The sequence below is a fragment of the Mangifera indica genome, chromosome 20 (assembly GCF_011075055.1).
Source record: "Mangifera indica cultivar Alphonso chromosome 20, CATAS_Mindica_2.1, whole genome shotgun sequence".
NCBI lineage: Eukaryota > Viridiplantae > Streptophyta > Magnoliopsida > Sapindales > Anacardiaceae > Mangifera > Mangifera indica.
The window spans coordinates 2,455,781-2,476,175 of NC_058156.1; the positions used below are offsets into that span (position 1 = coordinate 2,455,781).

General features: G+C 32.0%; 3 protein-coding genes across 8 annotated transcripts; all 3 read right to left on the minus strand.

Annotated features, from left to right (window-relative positions):
• Window positions 1-1,417: 1,417 nt before the first annotated feature.
• LOC123204277 (peroxidase 41-like) lies at window positions 1,418-2,773 on the minus strand. Its single transcript, XM_044620882.1, has one exon. It carries the CDS (start codon window positions 2,630-2,632, stop codon window positions 1,634-1,636), a length of 999 nt encoding a protein of 332 aa, XP_044476817.1. The 5' UTR covers window positions 2,633-2,773; the 3' UTR covers window positions 1,418-1,633.
• A 1,473-nt stretch (window positions 2,774-4,246) lies between these two features.
• On the minus strand, window positions 4,247-7,922 carry LOC123204095 (succinate dehydrogenase subunit 7B, mitochondrial). Of its 5 annotated transcripts, none has more exons than XM_044620650.1 (4): window positions 7,735-7,922; window positions 7,554-7,616; window positions 7,105-7,207; window positions 4,247-4,506 (listed from the first exon to the last, which is right to left on the minus strand). In XM_044620650.1, the coding sequence occupies exons 1-4, from the start codon at window positions 7,789-7,791 to the stop codon at window positions 4,433-4,435; spliced, it is 297 nt and encodes a 98-aa protein (XP_044476585.1). In that variant the 5' UTR covers window positions 7,792-7,922; the 3' UTR covers window positions 4,247-4,432. The 5 variants fall into 5 exon arrangements, with proteins under 5 accessions (XP_044476585.1, XP_044476583.1, XP_044476584.1 ...); XM_044620648.1 differs by having other exon boundaries at window positions 7,551-7,616; window positions 7,735-7,918; XM_044620649.1 differs by having other exon boundaries at window positions 7,554-7,619; window positions 7,735-7,918.
• Window positions 7,923-11,581: 3,659 nt separating this feature from the next.
• On the minus strand, window positions 11,582-16,081 carry LOC123204532 (calmodulin-binding protein 60 A-like). 2 transcript variants are annotated; one of them, XM_044621246.1, is made up of 8 exons: window positions 15,921-16,081; window positions 15,614-15,807; window positions 14,814-14,892; window positions 14,529-14,581; window positions 13,911-14,398; window positions 13,350-13,510; window positions 12,626-12,832; window positions 11,582-12,523 (listed from the first exon to the last, which is right to left on the minus strand). In XM_044621246.1, exons 2-8 carry the CDS (start codon window positions 15,703-15,705, stop codon window positions 11,909-11,911), a joined length of 1,695 nt encoding a protein of 564 aa, XP_044477181.1. In that variant the 5' UTR covers window positions 15,706-15,807; window positions 15,921-16,081; the 3' UTR covers window positions 11,582-11,908. The 2 variants fall into 2 exon arrangements, with proteins under 2 accessions (XP_044477181.1, XP_044477182.1); XM_044621247.1 differs by lacking the exon at window positions 15,921-16,081 and having other exon boundaries at window positions 14,814-14,882; window positions 15,614-15,908.
• Between the last annotated feature and the right edge of the window lie 4,314 nt (window positions 16,082-20,395).

The window sequence follows — 20,395 nt, forward strand, 5'->3', positions numbered from 1 at the left end:
GGAAGAATCAAATCTAGGTAAACAATCTACTGTATTTTGATTCATAAAGTTGACATTTTTTTTCTCAATGAGCCCAAACTTCAACTCACGAGAAATTTTCCTTTGTCTTGTAGAAGGTTCTTATTTTTTCACCAAGATTATTTGATATTAAATATTGTTGGAGTATGCCTATAGTTTTATTTAAAGAGAACTTTGAATTCCCATCGTTGTTTGACAGTAGAAATTATTGTTTGTCGGAATTTTTTTTTGTTTTCACATTGAAGGGGGCTTCCCCTAAGGCAAATTTTTTGTGTTCTTGTGTGATTTATTTTTGTTGTCTTTGAAGTTATTTAAATTGTATAATGTATATATCACTGCTGTATTTATTTATTTTTAATTGAGGATCTTGTTCGGATTTTCAAAATGAATAAATGTGAGACATAATGATTGAACTTACAACTATTGTACTAGATAAGTTAAAATTTCATAAACGTGACAGAGATTCGAATTCAAACTTTATCTTAAAAATTTTAATGTTTCATTAGTTTTGTTAACTTTTAAGACATATTTATTAATTTTCTTTTCTGTTGATCGGCACAATGGAGAAAATTTCCTTTTTCCATATTATGTTCTGTTCCATCATTTCTATCTCAGCTTTATCAGATATTATGTGAAAAATTTAGGTAACAATATCTCCACTCCTGAAATATTGTCTCTATTATAAATTTTTAAGAGTTTATATTAAAGTTAAAGTACACCCACCTCATAATTTTTTTCTCCAAAGATTTAAAGTGCTATCACATATAGGGTTGGACTCAAACTGAGTCCGTTCGAGCTCGAATTCAATTTGAACGAGTTAGAAACGAGCCAACCTTATACGAGCTCAGTCTAGCTTGAGTTATTCGTCAATTTTTTCAATTAGAAATTTTGATACAAAACGATATCGTTTTAACCAATATTTATTAAAACGATATCGTTTTAATAACAAAATAGTTAAAAACTCAAGTTCGTAATGAGTTGAATCGAATTTGAGCTTGGCTTTTACGAGCTCGACGAGCTTGAGCTCGAACTCAAGCTCTACTACATATAAACCGAGTTGAGCTCGAACTAGATTCAATTCGAATACAGCTTTAATCACATCAAAGCGTTGTTTATAAAAATAATAAAACTGTGTACTTAATTGAGAATTTAGATAATATGTTATTATAACAATGTTAGATAAATCTCATATTGATAAAACACACAAGAGATTTTAAGTTTATATATATATCTCACATCATTTGAGTTGCTAAGATAATGATTAGGTAAATAGTTTGTAAATTTTTTAAACTGTTACAACATGTTTTAGGGTGTAAAACTCAAAAACAGAATCATGATAGAGTATATACCAACAAGCCAACTTCTGCATGAAAAATTCTTTCGTCGATTACGTTCTACATGAACCAAAAAATATTTGTCCTCCTTTATTATTTATTTATTCTGGTATATTTATATTAAAACACAAGAGAAGCCAAAAAAATGATTCCCCTTGTCACCTTGGTTTGACAAATCAAATGAGTCACATATTATTTTAACAAATTAAAGGGAAAAAAAAAATTCAACGAATAATCGAAACATTGACGAAGATCGATCTGTTAATCATCAGCAACAGATCTTAAGCGGCCGCAGTATTAAAAGCGTCGCATCGGCGCCTCACCTCGCCGTTCGGATCTCCATCAGTCTTCACTTCTATGTAACTCATCTTCACCATGGCATTTCCGAAATCCTTAAAGAACGCCGTCTCATTTGCTGCATACAATTCAACAAAAGGCCTCGTTCGTAGATCCTGATAAAGTAAATTATCCGTCGCCAAAAGCCCTAGCCCCTTAGGCAAATTCTTGTAATAAGCGTTATCGAATTTTCCTGGAGTCTTAACGTCGTTAAAAGCCGCCGTTGTGTCGAAGGTCTTCGGATCTCCGCACAATTTTTTTAGTGCTTCGGCGTAGGCAGGTTTTAGGCCGGGATCGGTAGGGGCTTCGGCAGAGAAATTAAAGAGCCTCTTGCTGAATTTCTTGCAGCTTGCGAAACCAATTGTGTGTGCGCCCAACAGAGCCACCATTTCTTGAGTGGTGAAGCCCCTGCGTTCAAAAAATGCAATCATTTGATCTACATTCATGCCTTCATGTGGAAGACTTCCGTTGACACGGGAGGCGTTGGAAACCAGGCCGTCTTTGCGTCCGAGTAAGACGGGGTAATGAGGTCCACCGACAATCACCAGAAGGTTACGCGTGGCGGCTGTGAGAATATCAGCACAGGAGACAACGCCGGGGCAGATCATCTCCAACGCCGTCTTGATTCTAAAGATGATATCAAAAGCGTCGCCGGGGAGTGAAATGTTGTCTTCATATTCCTTCTCCGCCTGATTGTCAGAAGTTGAGCCAATAAGAATAGATCCGTCACAGCCTCCGGTCATGCAGTCGTGGAAGTAGAGGCGGAGCGTGGCGGCGGCGGTGGTGACGAATTTAGCTTGCTTTTCCTGGACTTGTTCCAGGACGACTCGATTAAAATCCGGACATGTGGTTTTGTAGTAATCAGGATCAAGAACAACGGATTGAGAAATGGGAATAACTGAAATGAAGAGAATTAGAAAAACATGCTGGTAAATCAAAGCCATGGCTGTAGATTGTGAGAGGAAGCTCAGCTTTGCTCCTTCATCAACAAATGGTTTGGTTTAATCCCAGTAAAAAGCTTCCATTCTTGTAGGTGAGTTTGGTTTTAATTGTTAATCCAATATTTATCACATGATTAACACATGTTAATTTTAGAATATAGGAAATTAATCTCCATCACATATATTATTATTTCATCCTGACAAAAAATTTGGTAACCCAACATTTGTCAAACTTCCATAATCTGCCATGAATCTGTCTTTCTAATAATAACTCATGGTAGAATTTTTCCTTTTCTTGTTTGTGTTCAATCAACTTTTGCCATGGGGGCTCATCTCACTTATTTCTCTCTGTTTTTTGTTCTACTTTTAACCATAAATTTATCCACTTTTTAAGCTTTTTTTCTTCTCCTGGGAACCTAGAAAGAGCAATTTCTATATTAAGCTTGAACTGTTTAAATATAGAGTAGAACAGCAGGATTTGCTGGAGATTTCCTCGAAAATAAGATGCACTACTGTCAAGTTTCACTTGAATAAAATTATGCTCACCTCATGTAGCACAAAATGAATAATTTGTTTATATATATATATATATATATATATATATATATATATATATATATAAAATTATTTATTTTCTTCGATAATTAAAACTTAAACTTAGATATTTTATTTAGAGGTTTTAATGTTATACCAATTTTATTAACTTTTTTTTTAATATAAATGATAACTTATAATTAAGTGACAACTTATGAGTATATATATATTTTTTAGTTTAAAATTATTTAGTCATTATATTAATAAAGTTTTTACAATTTGTTTATTAATGTAATATTCCTCTCATTAAAAGCACCGTTGTGATAAAAATAATACTAGATATATTTATTTTAAATATATAAATAAGTATATATTTATGTATATCATCATATGATTAGATATTACTTTATCTTTAATTCAAAATCACTCAATTATATAATAACATATTTAAATATATACATACTTGTGTATACAAAATGAGTGCTTGTAGTTTTATTTTTGTGATAATCTTCAGGGAAGACACATAATGCAAAAAGGTTGAGCATGTATAAGGGTATACATGGTCCAACTTGGAAAAAACAGTTTAAAATATTTTTAAATCAATCCAAATTAAATGAAAAAAATATAATTTAATCCGATTTATAATACGGTTTACATTAATTAAAACCATTCATATATATATATATATATATATATATATATATATATATATATATATATATATATATATATATACATATTATTTAATAAAATTAATTAAATTATAACATTCTAAGACATAACATAAATATGTAAAATAAATATATAATATACATAAAAAGAGAATGGCAAAATATATTAAAAAAACAAATTGTACGCATAATTACATATTAAAAAATTATATCAAATGCAGTTATATTATGCATTTTGAAAAAATTCAATTTAATGTTTGATTTGGTTTAAAAATCGGGCAAACCACAATCCAAACAGAAAACTACTTTTTAAAATTTTATCAACCAAAAACAAATCAAACCAAATCGTAATTTTTAAATGGTTCGATCCAGTTATATAATTTAAATTGAATTATGCACACCCCTAAACATATAAATTGAAATTTCTAGTCATTTTCATGAAAGATGAGAACCAGGATGCAATCAGCAGAACATCAAGCCTTACATTCAATCTTTTCACAACTTATTTGTTCGGCTAATTCTAACTATTAGGCCAAATAAATAAGGTCTAAGATTTATTGCCAAACAACTAAAAACAACTCCCAGACAAACAGTCTATTTAGCTGCCACTCCCTGCCTGTTTCCGAGCTTCTTCTCGCATAACGGCTTTAACATATATTTCATAGCAACATCCTGAAACAGGGACAAAACAGTTCACAAATGCTCCAGGAAAACAAGCTTTTCATATTTAACAATCATATCGATCCAATAGTTCATCTGATTAAACAAAGATAATTGCTTTCAGGCTGCTCTTGGTACACAACATCACAACTGAAGTCCAAGAAACTATAAATATTTTTGGGAAATTGAAATTTTTACCCTCATTGTAATCTGTGTATACATAAATGTCACTCATTCTAAAGCTTAAACAAATATACCATAATAGTAATCTACTTTTTTAAAATACCCCTCATTCTACATTTATATAGAGATTCTCTCTTTTTCTTTGCAACTTTTTCTCTCTTCTTTCTGATCTTTCAAGTGATAAAAGAATCATGTAGAAAATAGAATAAATGCTTCAAAAATAAAAGAAGAAAGGAAAAAACTAGAAAAGAAAATAAATTTTAGATTAAGAATTCCTTACTGAAAAAAAAAGTTAAAAAGGTTGGCGTTGAAGCCAACCCTTTTTATTATATTATATTTTAATTATAATATAATATAATATATTAATTATATTATATATAATTAATATATTATAATTATAAATATAATATAATATAATTTTATATATAATATAAAATATATTATATAATATAATTATATTATAAAGGGTTGACAGCACACCAACCCTTCGCCTGTTTTAATATATTATGGGTTGACGTAATACTAACCCTTTATAATATAATATAATTATAAGGGTTGGCGTCAGGCAAAGGGTTGGCGTAACATATATTAAAACAGGCGAAGGGTTGGCGTGACATATATTAAAACAGGCGAAGGGTTGGCGTGACGCCAACCCTTTATAATATAATATAATTATATTATATTATATTATAAAGGGTTGGCGTCATGCCAACCCTTCCCCTGTTTTAATATATTATAGGTTGACATAACGCCAACCTTTTACCTGTTTTAATATATTATGGGTTGATGTTGACGCCAAACTTTAGCATCAACCCTCAAAAATTAAAAAAGTTTTTAATTTTTTTTTTTCAGTTTTTTTTAATTAAATGTCAATCTTATTCTGAAATCTGAAATCTACAGAATAAGGTTTCATAGGTCCGCCATCCAGTTTTTTTTTCTGCCAACCTTTTTAACTTTTTTTTTTCAGTAAAGAATTCTTAATTTGAAATCTATTTCCTTTTTCAGTTTTTTCCTTTCTTCTTTTGTTTTTGAAGCACTTATTCTATTTTCTACATGATTCTTTTATCATTTGAAAGATGAGGAAAAAGAGAGAAAAAGAGAGAATTTTTGCATAAATGTTGAATGAGGGGTATTTTGGGAAAGTAGATTACTGTTGTGGTATATTTGTTTAAGCTTTATAATGAATGGTATTTATGTATACACGGATTACAATGAGGGTAAAAATTTCAATTTCTCAATATTTTTTCAGTCAAAAGATTCAAAAAGCAACTGAAACACTAAGAAGCATTTTGTTGCCCAGGAGCAAAATGACATGGGTATTACAGCAGGGTCTAGTTTGAATAAAATATGGGTAAATTCAAGACGGGAAATCTGTCACATGGTATATGGATGCACACATGCATGTGAATTAAAGTTAACTGGAAATTTTCTGTCTTCAGTCAACTTGAGGAACTGGAAAATTTTCTGTCTTAAGCCAACTTAGGCTGCAGTGTCATCTGTTTATAAACTGTAGTTGAGAATCTATTTTTCCAACCACAACAAAATTAGAATCTCCTGTGCTGCAAGAAAATCCCAAAATCAATAACTTGGTAGATTTTATGGCTACCTCCTTAGTTAGGAAAATAAAATAAAGGAATTTAATTGTGACTTAAAGTTTAATTTGAATGATGAAGGCCCCTGAGACATAAAATGAACCTACTAGAGAATTAGTTTAAACAACATTGCAAATTTTAAGGCAAGATACTTTGCTACAGAGAATATGAAGACAGTGACCAAGAACCGTTGAAAAATGGTGAAAAGCTCTATATAGACAAATGTTATAACGCCAAGAAGATATGAGAGCGTGAAAACTGCCGAACTTTCCCCTCTTCATCAAGGTTAGTAAGATGGACTTCAAGAGGCTTTATCAGCATTTCAGTACATTAGGCAACATATACTCAGAGGTATCCATCATAATGTAGACATTTAATGATAAACCGTTTATAATAATTGCAAAGTCAGTGGATTAGTAGTCCGGATATGCAAATGTCATTGACCTACACAAAGTAGAAAAGAATCTAGTGCCTAGTATTAAACTACCCAAGCATAGCAATGTCAGGTGAAATCAAAACTGAAGGATTACATCCACAATCAAAGTCTTTTGGATTTATTTTTTAGATTAAAAAATAAATCTAAAATGTGTTTTACTACTCAACATCTGAATATTGTTTATTTCCACATAATTTTCATTGCTTCCACAGCATAGAGGCCTCATGTCAACCATATTCCCAAAATCAAAACAAATTGTTAAACACTATATGCATATCTAAAATCATTATGAAGTGCATTACAGAGATGTTTACCCAATTGTGCAACCATCCAAGCTATCTTACTAAATTAAGTTTATAGACCATTTCATCCAAAGTATACTGCAAACAACAAGCATACCTGCTACAACAACAATGGTGAGAACATCTCCAAGTCTTTTCAACCGCTGCACACCACCTTTATTTGACTTGAATTTCTTAAGAATTGGGTCCTCAGCCAGTAGCTGCAAGGTATCCAGCTCAATATTAAATGACATACAATAAACCTAGTACAAACACATTAGCGTGAAACTGCAATACCCATCTGCAGAACTTCAAAATAATCCAATTACATATAAAAGCAAAAGCATAAACATCTACTATCCCTTTTGGGACTCTGAAACAGGATCCAAACATGAAAGCTAAAGCAAAATCTCAACTTTCTAATATATAAGAATCTCTCCATTATTCACCTAAGTTCCACCAACTAATACCACCCTGATCGTCATAAAGCAAACAACAAAACAGCAACAGAAAGAGTACAAAAATAAAACTGATGAAAATAAAAAAAAGCGAAGGGTTTCTCACAACTTTCTCACGAGCCCCTGGTTCGACATGCAACCTACGACGCGAAAGCGAAACCGGATCTTCCGTCTTCTGATTATTATTTCAGTGCAAATGCGTCTTAGTTTGAGAAAAATACAATAAATCAAACAAGATTCATAAAAATAAATAAATAAATAAAAGAAAAGAAATAAATAAATAAATAGACCTGGAAATGAGATCGTAAGTGAGCAGCTATTGAACTCTTGTGAAGCAAGAACGCCATAATCACAACACGAACTGATTCACACAGAACAAGAAGAACTCAAGTTTCGAATAATAGAACAAATTTTCTTCAATCACAGTCGCAGTCGGCTACCCAAGTAAATAATGGAGTTTTCAAAGAATGCCCCCTTATTTTTAATATATTTTTAATGCCAATTATTTATTCGTTTATGGTGAAAGCCAAGTGACAAAACAGACTATACAATTTTTTTTTTTTTATATAATTTAAGTATATAGATAATATATTATTATATGATTGGATGATTTTAAATTAAAGATAAAATAATATTTTATCATATAATAACATATAATTTATACATCCAAATTATAAAAAAAAAAAGAGTATATATAGCATTACTTGAAAACCAAGTTGCATGTAATAGAACTATTTATAGGAAATTAATTATTTTTAAATTAGTTTATATAATTTTAAGGGCAAAGGACTATTTTCCATCTAAATTTTAGTTCAAATTCAAAATCACATTTATAACAGTTGAAAAACTTAAACTTTTACCTATAACCTAACTTTTATTAATTTTTTCTAGTAAAAATAAGAGTAAAACAGTTATTTTACTATTTATATTAGAAATATATAAATTTTGTTATTTTTTTCTCTAAGTTATAGAAACTAACAATTTCACTCTTACTTAAAGTTTTCAAATTTTGAAAAGTAGCATTTTCACCCCTAAACCTAGGGTTTCCATATTTTTCAACTGCAACTGCCCCCAAGATTTTTTAAAACAGTAGTTTTACTCCCACTCTTCAACTTCAGCTTTCGATATCTCTTTTGGTGTCCTCTTTCTCTTGAGCTGACAATAAAGATGGTGCGACGACGAGATATCTTTTTATGATAGAGATTGCACTCTATGCATGCATGAGGTGTATAGCTTATATTTTACAATAAAACAACGTGTATCTATTTTTGATACATAATTCGTATATACAGATGATTTATCATTATATGATTAGATAATTTTAAATTAAAAATAAAATAACATCTATTTATAAAATAACACATTATCTGTATATACAAATTATGTATCAAAAATAGATACATATAGCATTGCTCTTTATTTTATTTTGATTTTAGTGTCTTATTGGCTTAGCTTGTTTTGTGTTCTTGATTTGTTGATGTTTATTATATTGTTGTCAGGTTAATATGTTGAGAGAGATGAACAAGCAGTATGGAACAATAAAGTTTGTCGACATAGCTTCAGATGAATACTCTTTTAAGGAAAATCAAGGCTAGAGTTACAAATAGCCTGATACTAAAAACTTAGTGGCATGATTAAGTATCAATTTTACAGGCATAAATGTAATTGGATTTTGTTTTTTTGCTTAGGTTATGGGAAGAATTTAAGCAATTCTTTTGGATGGAACTATAGTTACAGGTGTGTAAGAACGCCTTCGAGGTTGTTTTAAGTATTAGATTGTTTTCTTTCTTAATAATAGTAATATTTCTCTTCAGATATATACCTTATATGTATCCGCAGAAACGTGTTGATTTAAAATTTCTTATATATAATATGCAATAAAAGCATGTCTGATATTTAATAAATCTCCACAATATCAAAAGTGCATTTGTTATTCAATAAAACAAAATGCAGATGTTTGAAATCAAATCGTAACATTCATGCATAAAGGGATTAAAAAAAAAAAGTCAAAGTACATCAAAATGTCCAACATGTAGAAATTATGAATATGCCCCTACCCTCATACTTTATCATTAGTTGATCCACTAGCACTCCTACAATTGTCCTATTATTTCATAATCCTACTTGTAAAACCACGCATAAAAGAATACGTGAGTAAAACACAATCAATATGCAGGTGATCCCACAACACCCAACACACACACATATATATGTATGAGTGAGTGTGTCATTTATTTAATTTCCTTATAATATTACGAATATTTTTTCAATATTCCAAATGTTCATCTAGATCATATTAGTGCCTAGTGCCCTATCCTCAATGATAGTGTCATCCTGATGACTAGTGCCAAACGATATATGTCGATGTCCTAAATGTTTGGTAAAAGTATGTGACATCCCTGATGTCAATTATGGAATGTACCCCATACACATATCAACCAGACATCAGGCTAAGGATATCATATCATAAGAGCAGTGAGACCCTGAGCCTCTCTTACTATCACACATACATCTCATATGTTAAGATGCTTAGCGTCAGTGCATGCACCAACATCCCAGATGTTTAGACACCCTACGACGATGCATAATCATCCAAAGGTATCAATGTCACACAGGCTAGCGCTATTACTTTCACAACTATACTGCACATAGTTTGGTTGTTCAAACTAATATAATATATTGTTTCCAGTTTTTGACTTAAAACCGCTTCAACCGGGGCCATGTTGTCATCCATATAGTCGGGCACACCCACAATAGTTTATATCATCAACGGCTTTCGTTAAGATTTTATGTCTTATTCCTTTATAATCCTTTCTTATAGGGGTAAAATAGTTATTTTCATACTTTGTACGAACATTAGAACCTCATATACTCTTTATATACTTCATACGTCTTTATTCCTAAGTTTCTCAAAATGTATACGGCTGTGTATCCTTCACACACAGGAGTGCATTACTGAATCCACATGACATAAAACCTAAGCACACAAGTGTGCAACTTTGAGGTAGAGTACATGATCGTGTGTCCCACACCACAAAGGCGTGTGTCAATCCCCAAATCCACACTCCTATCACCTTAACCTAACATGGAGAGAATTTCTCCCAAATATTCACGTGTGTATCGCAAAATTTTCATAATTCGAAAATTCTTTTTTTCACGTTTCTATTTCTAGTCTCCTATTCCCAAACCGATGATTCCAGAATTCACTACAACATCCCCATCCATAAGAGAAATTCATTTATTTTGAATTATCATCATGCCCATGGTCGTAATTCTTAACGTAATCTGTTATCTTCACACTCAAATGAACATGAATAAAATTCATTTACCTCACTTTCCGGATCTTGAAAGGAGTTGCAGAATGCCCAGTCATTTTCATACAATCTGGCAAATTTCACTAAAATTGCTGCCAAATAAGCAGGATTACTAGCAGGCTGTGCAAGAAAACTTGGAAAGTCAGAATTCTAGTGTAGACAGGCCAGGCAACAAAATAAGGGCACGGATTCTTGCTTCATGAGCAAAGTCACAAGCCTTTGATTTATTTGACAATTCATAGAGCAAACAGAAGCCGAAACAGTTAATGTTACGGCTCCATAAACCCCAAACTGTCTAGCTACAGAGCTATGAATCATATAAAATACGGTTTACATGTGAGTCTGAGTTTTGGTGCTAGAGTATAACCTCTGTTCTTGAGCCGACTGTTCTGAAAGACTCCAAGTAGGCTTCTATGGTTGGCGCTTTCTCGAAACCACCTTCATCGAACCTATCAGAGATGGGCTTGACTCCAACTGCAGTTGCACAGATTGACTTGACAGTGCAATGGGCGGTGGCTAGAGTGGCCTTTAGTCCCTTGGAGGCCAGGCGTTTTGCAAACAGAAGAAGAGGGTTTATGTGGCCTTCTGCAGGATGCCATTGCTTTTGGCTTCAGAGGTCGCTTTTGGCTCGAGAACCGCTGATTCTAAAGCTTAAAATGATCAAAGTCATCCAGAGGAATCGATGGAGAAGTTGAGTTTTCCATTTAGTTTGAGGATTACTACTATGATTAATGGAATTTTGCTGCATAATATATTACTCTATCTTGAAATTACAATATACATTAACTAATTCTATCTTTCCTAATGAGACAGATTTTGTTACTGAAAGCAAGAAATAAAACACTTGGCCTTTATTTACCAAAATGCAGTCGTACAAAATGATAACCAACATGACAGCTACTGCCAAAACATTGAAGCTCTCAAATGAACATTGGCGCTTCAAATGAAGCAACTGAAAGTTTACAGTGAGAAATCTAAGCCTAATAATAACTTTCTGTACATTTACATATCTACAATCTAATGCTTTATTTTCATCTTCAGAAAGCAGAACCAAATTTTATGAACCATGAGCTGAATCAACTACAACTGCACACAAAACTTAATTGGGCAGCTCTCAGTATAACACTTGCTACCAAAATGAAACCAAATTTCACATTCCATCAGTGTATCTAGGAAGAGAAGTTGTTCTTTTGGCCACAACTTTCCTTACAGAGAAAAATTTCAGCACACTAAATAACTTTGTCCATCTAATCTGAGCAGTTCTACCATTGGTAGAATGTCTTAAGAAGCCATCAACTGCACTTTGTAGATCAGCCTGTGTTTCCAAAGTGATACTCTGAGATTGAAGATCAGTATCAAAGAAACGCAGATGATCCTCGTCACAGAAAGAATGAGTGATGGACTCTGTATCACAGATCAGGGAGTTGCTGACTTGACCAGGATAACTCATCGTCTGGTCATATCTGAGCCCCATATTTTCAATACTGTGTAAACCATAATCATCCAAGCCAGTCACACTACCAACTGAATAAATGGATGACATAATGTCAGGAGAAGGGGCATTCAGTTGTGTGTAATCAAATCCGCCCATCTTCTGGGAAGCCAAAGTCTTGCTCCCATCAGAGATATCAGTCATGGGTGAGCTTGATGTGCAAACAGCATTAGTTACTTGCAGAGAGGAACCCATGAGGGAGGCTTCATCCTCAAAAGAGATTACTTCATCCCAATGTTTATATGCAGTAATTACCAAGCTTTGAGCTTCAACCTGATGTCAAAGTTGATCATTAGAAATCATTTATGAAAGAAACAATAAGAAATTTCACTGAATGAAAAAAGGAACTAATCTGATGTGGTCAGAGAAATGTGCCTTTTGGGTTTCAGACAGCTTATCAACGGGGGCATACTGGCATTCTGAAAGTAATCCCATCACTTGTCCCACGACATTGAAGACCACACCAGATTTCTGTTGAGAACCAGGCGGGCAATACAAGAACGTCCTCTTATCAAGTACACATGTCCGAGCATGGTCCACAGTGACTTCCCACATCTTCGCTGACATACCTGTTCCAAGAATCTGTGTAAAACCAACAGATAAATAATATTATTACTAGTGCGAAGTTAATACAGCCCATGACATTTAAAGCATTAGGTAATTAAGTTGTACATAGAAAGGTAACTGTATGTGGCATACACAAGACAATTTTTATTGGATGTCACATTTAGTCCACCACTCTTGATTCCACTTGCAATGCACATGACATCCTTGGCATGGTTAATAAGAATGTAAATATAGATGTTGCCATGAGGGAATTCATACACACCGGACAACATCTAATTTATCAAATTTTCCAAAGATATCTAGGCTTTGGTTTACGAAGAGGGCAGGCACCTAGTTATCCTTGTGCCTATAAACAAACCAGGTCCTCTTAGGCTTCTTGCACTTCAGAAGCAAAGCCCACCAGACCACATGACCATTGGCCGAAAATATTAAAAAAGATTATTGAAACATGAATATCTAAATACATGTGCAAACTATAAGTAGTAGAGTATAATCAAGGTAAATTGGAGGATCTATAGCAATAAAATCTTACATGTCGAAGCCTTGGAGGGTCTAATATGAGCAAGGTCAAGAAATCCTTGACAGTCAATATACTTTCTCGAGTCAAACGCTTGTGGAAAGCTCCATCTTTTCCAATCTTTTCTAATCTCCAAACTTCATCAAACAGGTTAGGAGGGTGGTGCTTCTTGTACACTGCAACTCAAAGCAAAAAAAGTAAGCAGGAATTTCTTTTATCTCTTTGTTTCAGTACCTTATCTGAACTTAATAGATATCATATGCTTCATTCCATGTTAACAATAAAACATTTTCGATTCCACAGACGATCAACTCAAGGCCATTAAAAAAATTCATTTACCAATTTTCAGAATTTCGATTTGATTAGTATATAACTACATGTACGCATATATATAAAATATATAATCTCTTCTTGGAGGAGATATAACCATATTCGATGCTGTTAGATACAGTTAAATTATAAGGCTTCAGAATAGGAAAAATCACAACATCAACAACACATGGAAGTGATTAGACCTTAAAAAATGAGAAGGTAGATCAGCTACATTCTTAAGACCAATAAGTGTACAAAACTTACGTTCCCCTCGGTGATCCCTAACAATGAAGGATTCTGTCTTTGCTTCCCTTATTCTAGTTCCATCTGAGTTATCCACCACTCGTGCCCCAAGTCTAAATCTACGACTCCTGGTCCAGCTTGAGTTATCAGAAAATGAAATCTCACCCACCACACCAATACCATCCTTAAGAGTAAAAAATGCATCTCCTGTTAGAAGGGGTTTCTTTCCCTCTCTCTCTCTCACAATGTTGTTTTTAAACTCTTCAACTGTCCAATTTTCAGCCTCATCACCATCAAAGTCACCTTCCAGAACAACAATTTCCACCTTGGCAGAGGATTCAGGACCAGAGGAAACAATTTGCCCAGTAAGAGTATCAACAAGAGCTATTTTAATAGCAGAATCATCTCCTTCAATTCGAGCCCCAGTAAACACAGGAAGAGAAAGATTATTTACAAACTTCAGTTGAAAGCTTCTTGATTCAAGAGCATGTATCTCTTTCCCGTTACTCCTGGACAAGGATGCATAAGAAATACAAACATATTTATAAATCTTTATGGCTTATACCTTGATGCTTTTTAATCCTTTCTACTTCAATGAATACAAAAATATATGATTAAAACCACAAAGTTATTTCTTACCATTTGACAGTAACCAAATGTTTCTTTAGAGCTGACTCAACTTCCTCTTTCACCTGTAAAACATAAACATAAATCTATTAAAAATTCTTTGCAAAATTAACTGTGCTAGCAACAAAATTACAGGGAGCTCACAACCAACTATGGTTCTTTGAAACTTTGGTGCAATTATTTGTGCACAAAATGCTAGTGTTATTGTTTTAGAAGTAACAAGCTGTAAAAACAAAGAAATACTTAATAAATTATATGAGCTCAATTTTATAGAACTGATTAAGGGACTATGCATACCACCCTACGAATGAGAGGCTCCAAAACTGGCTCCAGTAAACGCTGAACAGACCGTATCTTCATAACCTCCTGAACCACCCTAAACAAAATCAACAACAAATAAGAAAGTGAAACTAGATAAAAAGGGAAAAATAAATGTCATAATCATATTCATCGTTGGTCATCAGTCATCAAGTTAACAAACAGTAACAAGTAAACATAAGAGTTGATTTATTAGTAAAATAAACAACAGAATGTTCAAACCAACAGTCCATGTTCCAACTTCAAAAGCATACAAATATCATGCGTTTCTACATAATGAAATAAGTATAGATTTTCCTTTTTATACCTATTGTCTACATTCAAAAATCAAATTATTCCTTCCCAGAAAAGAATAACCCAGGGTCAAATCCTAATGACACAGCCAAAGTCATCGATTTGACCAGGAAACGGCCTTCCAACACAAATGTCAGATTCTGCTATCTTTTACCATTTCAAAAACCAAATAATACAAGTTAACCTAAACACTCAAACCACATTAACAACTAAGGTAATATTCCACGAGCACATTCCTGGCCACTTTTTTTGAAAAACAAGCACATCTCATTTACGCGTTCATCCATTTCCACTTGAAGAATTCAACATATATTTTACATGGTTAATACATATTCCACATCAACAAGGAACCCAGTTTAGTTTCGATTAGATTTCCACTGTGCCTTTAAATCACACCTATTTTTCACCACATTCATCCACAATTTTAAACCAAAATTGAGTTATAACAACGAGAAAACAATCAATCAAACGAAGAAATCACTCACTTCTTGAAAGTAAGAACTTTCCTTCGCTTGTCCTCTGGACTATTCCCTTCTGCCTTAGCCTTGCAATCGTCTTGTTGCCTCTTCTGGGACATTTTCAAACAACCCACAAAACTCTATGTGGTGTTGGCTCCGATGATAAAAAACAACAACAATAATATCCAAAGAGAGTAACATGCGGCGCAAGATACACCTCTCTATTATTCCGGCACTCCCGACCCCCATATATAGCAAGAAAGGGAGCAAGCAATTAATGATAATGAATGAGAAGAATCCAAAAATCTCACAGAAAAATTCCTGTAACCCGTACCTTTTAAAAAAAATCTTTAATTCGATTTACTTTTACCACACATTATTTGAGTTTGTCTGCGTCTGCGATCCTTCTTCCCCACTGAAACTCCCATCGGCCTAATTGCCCTGTTGCCTTTTTGGCTAAAACAACTCCACCAACTGCAATTTTTGGTAGCAAGTGTTTGTGTAGGGTCCCTCCAAACCGCGTTTTGGACTATGAAAACTTGGGGTCCACCTCAAAACACACGTATTCTTGGTCCCACTTTTGCCCATCGATCTACGTGTCACTTACTTGCATTCATAGTTTTCTTCATCTTCCTCACTTCCAGTATAATTAATCATGATAACTTCTTCTCCATTTTCAGATCTATCGAAAAACCCATTTCTATATATTCATATTTCCGTAATCATTCATCAGTTTGTAACCTAACAGTAAACTTTTCGATTACTTGTTGTAAGGATCATGCCATGTCATGTATCAAAGAAACCAATTTGAGCAAGTGTAATCATAAATGGTATTAAAAGATTTTGGATTTACTGGTGTCTGTGTTCATCTGATTTCTGGTCCATAAATCTGATACTGAAAAGAACACAACTTGAAGGAAAGGTTACATCTTGCAGGAACTACTTTTTCTTGCAGAAAAGATAGGCTGATTATAATGTCAAATCAGTGATTCCATCATAGAGAAAAAAATAACAAGAATCTGTCGTAAGTTAGAGGTGCAAATGTCGGGATCACATATTCAACAAAGATTATTTTTATTTTATTTTTCCTTTCGTCCCACTTCCAGGAATCTTCCTTAGTTTATCGATTCTGCAACAAAAAAATAAATTTCTCGGTAACCAATCAGACTCCTTCACAAAATTCCAAAACTGTACTTCCTTCGATATTTCCCTACGGCAATTAAATTTTGTTTTGAAAGCAATGCATTACACATGAATCAACACTTATCATCTTCACATCACACACATTAGATTTCATACAGATTTGAAAGCTCCTTATTAGAAACCTCCACTTAAGGGGTGGATAGGAACCTAATGGACCCAAAACATAATTTAGTTTAAAATCGGTTAAAATAAAAAATAATTCAATTTAAATTTATTGAACTAATAGTAAAGATGATTTAAGTTTAATTCAAATAAAAATAATTTAGTTTAAATTTAATTTATATTTATAATTCAAATTTATGATTTAAATATATGACTTAGATTTGTGATTTGAATTCGTAACTCATTGATAAAATAATATCGTTTAACAATTATTTAATATAATTCGAATAAAATTATGTGTTAAGTTTAAACTGAATTGAATTATATATCTAGTTAACTAAATAAACCTCTTTAACTCAAACTCGATTAATATTCAAATTAAGAAAATTTAAACTAAATCGAATCAAATTGAGTTAACTTTCAAAACTGAACCAACTCGATTGGAGTCTAGCACTACCTCCACTTCAGCCAAAATAATCACACTTGTAAATCACATTTTCACATGCTTGGTCTAAAGTTTTCCACCCAAAAAAACACTGTTTAAAAACTGAGGTGTATTAGGAAAATAAAATTTCACCCCCGAAAATTTTTTAAAAAATTAAAAATAATTATTTTACCAATTAGATCCAAATATTACAAATATGATAATTTAATCTTAAAAAGTTTGATAATTTACAAATCAATCCCTAAATTTGTTCAGAAACCCTAGTACTGATGCCACTTATTCACCCATCACCACTTCGACAACCTATTATTGTCACCTTTTTGGATTATAATGACAACCTTTTTGGATTAAGCTATAAATAGGTATTTTGGGATGTATATTTTATTTTTTAAAAATTTTAAAGGAAAAAAAATTTTCCATTATTATTTTGAAAATTATTATGTTTACCTTATATATATTAAAAATATTATTATGCTCTTAATATTTTCAATTATAGAAGAATATATTAAAATTTAAAATTTTTTTAAAACATTTTAAACTTTTCATATTTATACAACCATTAAAAATTCATAAACACCTTTTACAAAATTTCAAACAAATGATTATATGTTATTAATATAATTTTTTTAAGAAAAATAATAAAAATAAAAATTTTATTTTTTTAATCACTGTAATGGTGTGATTATTCTCTTTTGTATGATTTGACACCTTAAAGTAACTTTACGATGGAGTGAGAAAAGTAATTTTTTTAAATAAAATTAGGTGTATATATTTTTTATATATAATATAAATAAATAGATAATATGTTATTACGCGATTAAATAATTTTAAATTAAAAATAAAGTAAAATTTAATTATATAATTATATATTATCTATTTATCTAAATTATATACAAAAAAATATTTACACATAATATTATCCAATTTACTCTAATAATATTATCACCCAAAATTCACTTACCAAAAAAAAATCACCCACAAAGGTAATGATTATCGATCAAGTTAAGTGTACAAATAAATATATATAATTTTATTGAATAATAATATATGATTATAAAATAAAATAATTTTAAATTAAAAATTAAATTAAATTATATAATAATATATTACTATTTATATTTATTTTTTATATAAATAATATTAACTAATGATTACACAAGAGTTGCGTGTTTATGTTGAACAGGAAAGGGAGCTTTCACGAACCCGATCCTGTGATGAAAAGTGAGGCTGATTTTGCATCACATGATTTGTCGGGTGGAAATTCTTAGTCGTACGAACGGATGTGTAGGATCCAAATCAGATGGACCCATTTGGGTTATACGGATCACGTGTGGTTATGGATGAGTGGATGGATGAACATGGGGTTGCCCACTGGTTTATGCTTTGAATCAGTGGTCCATGATTTGCCAGCTAATCATGTAACGATCAATCAGTACAATTCTTTTACAGTGGGACCGCAATACGAATATTTGACCGGGCGGTATCGAACATGCCAAATTTTATTATCATTCACGGTTTTTATATGATGTCCAAATTTATGAAATAAAATTTAGGGGAGATTATATAAAATGCCTTAAATTAAGGGGTCTAAGAAAATTGTTTAAAACAATTAGGGTTAAGTAAAAATACTATTTTTTTTGAAATAACCAAATTGTCCTTATATATAAACTAAGAATTTTTCATTTAATCCACATTTTTTTCTCACGGTTTCATTGTACAAATTCAAAAAATTTTTCCTTTCCCACTGGTGAAGAGATTTTCATCGATTTTCATATTTTTCGACGATAAAAAATGGCAAAGAAGATTAATACATCTTCTCTACTCTTGTTTGAATCAACTTATTGTTCATATTATTGAGATTTGAGAGAGATTTTAAGGTTTGAAATTTTAGGGTTTCGATTTTAAACAATGTATAAAATGTTTTAATTCTTAGTTGTTTTCATTGAATTTCTTGAGAGATTTTGTGTTATAAGCTTTGTAGATTTGATTTGTGTTAAAATTGGAGACAGAAACGACGATTTTTCTATCAGAAAATGGGTTACAAGCAATCGGCACTCGGTCCGTGGGAACAATAAAACCCACGGACCGAATGAATTCTTCCACTGTCAGGAGAGATCAACCGTGGGTTGGGGGGAAAGTTAGCTTTTTCAAACTTCTAGGGACCAGGGGTAGGGGGTAGTCCACTGGGAGCCTTATGAAAATTTTACATGAAACATAGGTTGATGCCGTAAAAACCATAGGTTAGGGGGAAATTGACTTTTTTTACACTATAGATACTATAAGAGATCAGAAAATTGCTAAGGAGGAAATGAATAAATATTGAACCTGCTTATAATAGAAATTTTTTTAGGGGGTAAATTGATATTTTTCACATCTAGGGTTTTTCGACATATAGTTTTCAAATTTTATATCCGTTTTTTTCCGTTTTTGGGTTTTTTGAGATATATTTTTTGAAATTGACATTCGATTTTTTCATTTTTGTGCCTTTTAAGACATATTTTACGATGTAATAACGAAATTTCTTATCGATATTTCAATTTTTTTGTTTATAGGATATATCGACTCGTATTTTTAAATTTCAGTTTCATTTTTTCGAATTTCACCGTTTTAGGATATATCGACTCGTATTTTTCAGATTCTTAAACGATTTTTCGATTGTTAACATTTTAGGGTATTTTGACGTATAGAATTCGAATTTCAGTTCCATATTTTCGATTTTCGTTGTTTTATGATATATCGACTCATTTTTTCATATTTCTGAACGATTTTTTGATTGTTGACACTTTAGGGTATTTCAACATATAGAATTCGAATTTCAGTTTCGTTTTTTCTATTTTCGTTGTTTTAGGATATATCAATGGCCAAACGACTATTTCCCACCCAAGGTTTGATGATTTCTCAAGTTTCCACCCTTTAACTATGGAAACACCAAACACCCACCCATGATCGGTTAGATTTAACAAAACCCTAACGGTGATAAATTTAATCTCATTTTCCCCCCTAAAAGTTTAAAAGCTAACATTTTTTCCCTAAGCTAAGTTTGAAAATATCGCATTTCC